The following is a 3,228-nucleotide window of genomic DNA, read 5'->3' as shown; positions in this document are numbered from 1 at the left end:
TAAACACGAGACACACACACACACACACACACACACACACACACACACACACACACCTTAAACTAGGTTCAATGGATGTAGGTACTGTATCTCCAGGAAACCATGTGTGTTTAATTTTCTTCGTTTTATGGGGAGAGGTCTGTAAAGAAGATGAGGTAGTGAAAATGGGCAGACGATGCATAGATGGTGGACCCTGACTTCCCCAGGCTTCTACTTTCATTTGCATCTCTTTCCTTGAGGCAGCTCCAACTCTCAAGATAAAAAAAACTTCAGTTTACAGTAGACAGGAGTTTCCATTGACTGTAAAATGTGATTCCAATCTGAGAGCAAAACATGCTGCAGCTTCACATTTAGTTTCCTCAGTGGTCTAACTTGATATCTGAGGTGAATCTGGACATAGCATGTCTCTCCAAATCGCTATACCACTGGGGTTCATTACAGGGCCTGTGTCTTCGTCAGTCTTGGCCTCCAAAACTGCACTGTGATGAGATCACTCAGAATGGCAATGCTCTACATAACTGCAATCATAAGTGCATGTATGTGAGAGAGTGAGGGTTTTGGGTAGGGGGGGTTGTGCAGACAAAGTCCTGTCTCGACAGAGCTCATATTACAGCCTGAAGCGAAGATCATGTCTTCGGGGCTGCGTTTATGTGCGTATCAAGACCTCCAGATGGAGCTGCGAGGCCCCAGCGCTTCAATAATCATAAATAAGCGGAAGCAGACGGATCCAGACAAAGCTGATAGATCTGGATCGACCCATTTAATGGCCTGAGGGGAGGAAGGGATGGGACGGAGATCTGGCCAAAGATGGGGACTACAGCTGACTGACAGACTTGAGGTGATCTGATCCCTTATGTGCTAAGGCCTGTTCAGTGGTTGAAATTTAATTTACAAACCTGTATAAAGAATGACCCAGAAGTCATTGCACCATTAGTGGTCAATGAGTTGGAATAACTTGGCGATGCTGCGCATTTAAGCGTTTAATTGCACTTTTGAGAATAAGTCACTTCAGTCCTTTACTGTTATCTGACCCCCATAAGTTTGTAATTGGTAATATTTTACCTAAAATTTAAATAACAATACCTTGCACCTAATGGTGTTATGATAAAATATGATGATTATTTTATGGCTATTTCAGTTGAATTTAGGTATTCCTTTTGATGATAATATGGTCTATTCCCATTTGGTTATCATCACCACAAATTTTTTAATCATTCTTCTTATTTTTTCTGAATAAAAACACTTTTTTTTTTACTACTGTACGCAAAATGCCGATTTGTCTCAGCACAAAACTCAATAAGCCAGATTATTGGTCATTGATCATAATGGGTTCTGAATTATTCTCTACTTGCTGCCTGCTAAAGACTGGCCAGCTCTCTTCTGCTTCGTTGGCTCCCAAAGCGTATAGTGCCAACAAAACGAGGACTAAAGGAAGAGGAATATGGCTCCTGCTCATGCTAAGGAGCTTTCTGGGACTCTCTGCCCTCCCAGTCCAAGTCCTATTATCCAAAAAGCTCATTTTTCTTGGCTCCCACCAGCTGAAATGCGTGCAGCTAACATCTTGAATCACCGTTTGGGATCGGCTATACATGGAGAAGTTTCCACAGCAACACATTCTTGTTAGATCATCTCATATTTATACTGGAGGGCAGTAAAGTGGGTCTTAAGGAGCCTGGCAAAAACACTGGAAGGGGATTAAAGGGCATGGCTGCCCCTTACATCATCACCCACAACTTCCTGTTGATGATTTCACAGGGCACTGAGGGAGCATGCCATACACACTCCTGCATACATTTGGACATGTACCTACACGTGCACATTAATGAGTTAATGAATGCCAGGACCAAGGACCAGCTGAGGACTAAATAAACCGCTTTCCTCCTGCTGACCTGTTCCACCTGGGGACTATTTATGAGGACTAGCAGGGAGAACATTATTAGGAGCTGCCATGACAAGCAGGGCTTCAAAAACAGCCACCTCTGGGAGAGCTAGAGCAATGATTTAGTACTTGGAGGATGGAGGCAGAGGACATGATGGAAAGAAGAGCTGTAATCTCTCCGTTGCTAGATGACCACAGCTCATAAATCTTAAACATTGCATAAGGGATTGTTTTCTCTCTCCTTTTGTGGGAGACCCGAGGTAGTACAGAATGTGACATAAGTGCAAACTGAGTACCGGTATGCGTCTCACCTGGTTGAACCTGCGAGTGAAGGCCACAACATTTGGAGCAGAGCTGTGCTTCTCCTTCTTGTTCCAGCCGCAGCTCGACAGCTCCTAAAAAACACACAAACAATCAGGGACATTACGCACTGAACAACGGTACCTTTATGTATAAGGCGCCGTTTAACTGAATGTATTAAATCATTCAGAGGTCACTCGGTGGGAAGTCGAGAGGAGGCAAAGAGCAGGATATGGTGAGGAGAGAAAAGCAGATGAGGAGGAAGAGAGAGGAGAACAAGAAGCAGTCAAAGGCTCAGACAGTTTAATGGATGACTGCAAAAACAAACAGATAAAACTCTGCAAGACCTCACTCTGCCTCAGTATCAAGCTCAGTACGCATTACTGATTAAAACTATAACTACTAACCAAGCTGTGCACAGATTCCTGCTTAAGTTCAGTTTTGTGGAATAAGAATTCAACCTCAAACATTTTGATGAATTGATGAATTGTTTAAAGGTTAAATGATTTGGCTGCTAGTGGCACTACAGAGCAATGTGTTGATGAAGGAATCCTCCAATAGTCTGTATCTGGTAAAAGAGAGGACAAATGGCAAGCTGACAATCCACAACGTTGATTTAAAAACAAATTTTAAAGGCTCTGAAAATATTTTAAGTGGTTTTATAGACCGTAAGGGCAGAATCATGGATCATCAAACACAATGCAGTTCGATTGGACAACAAACTACTTTTTCAGTATAGATCTACAAAATATAACAAAATATTTTCAAATAACACACATTTTCATGTCTACTGAAAAACTAAAAATTAAAATCACAATGATGTTTTCTCACATCTGGAGAAGATTTGTAGGCGAGGACTTCACTGCATCGCTACAGTACTTCCTAAAAAATTGCAGCCTTAATGATTTGGATATTGCAAATTGAGATTTCCATTATATTTTGATTAACTGTGCAGCTATAGTTGTAATGTTGCACCTTACCTGTACGCCTCCAGGACCTGTACGCCTCCAGGACCGTGAGGCGTGCAGGTAAGATTATGGCTGACCCCT

The 3,228-nt window shown here is 42.2% G+C and overlaps 1 protein-coding gene across 4 annotated transcripts in view; it reads right to left on the bottom strand.

Moving 5' to 3' along the window:
• Positions 1–3,228, bottom strand: part of ralgps2 (Ral GEF with PH domain and SH3 binding motif 2) — a gene marked incomplete at its 3' end in the record, with an annotated part of 64,438 nt that overhangs the window by 28,632 nt on the left and 32,578 nt on the right. For all 4 annotated transcript variants that reach the window (XM_035653164.1, XM_035653168.1, XM_035653167.1 and 1 more), the window contains 1 exon segment: positions 2,191–2,274. In XM_035653164.1, coding sequence (XP_035509057.1) covers positions 2,191–2,274 — 84 coding nt within the window.

The sequence above is a fragment of the Morone saxatilis genome, unplaced genomic scaffold, assembly GCF_004916995.1.
Source record: "Morone saxatilis isolate NCDOM2014 unplaced genomic scaffold, NCSU_SB_2.0 Contig12, whole genome shotgun sequence".
Taxonomy (NCBI): domain Eukaryota; kingdom Metazoa; phylum Chordata; class Actinopteri; family Moronidae; genus Morone; species Morone saxatilis.
Note: the sequence above shows the minus strand (reverse complement) of the source record. Positions and strands in the feature narration are given on the sequence as shown.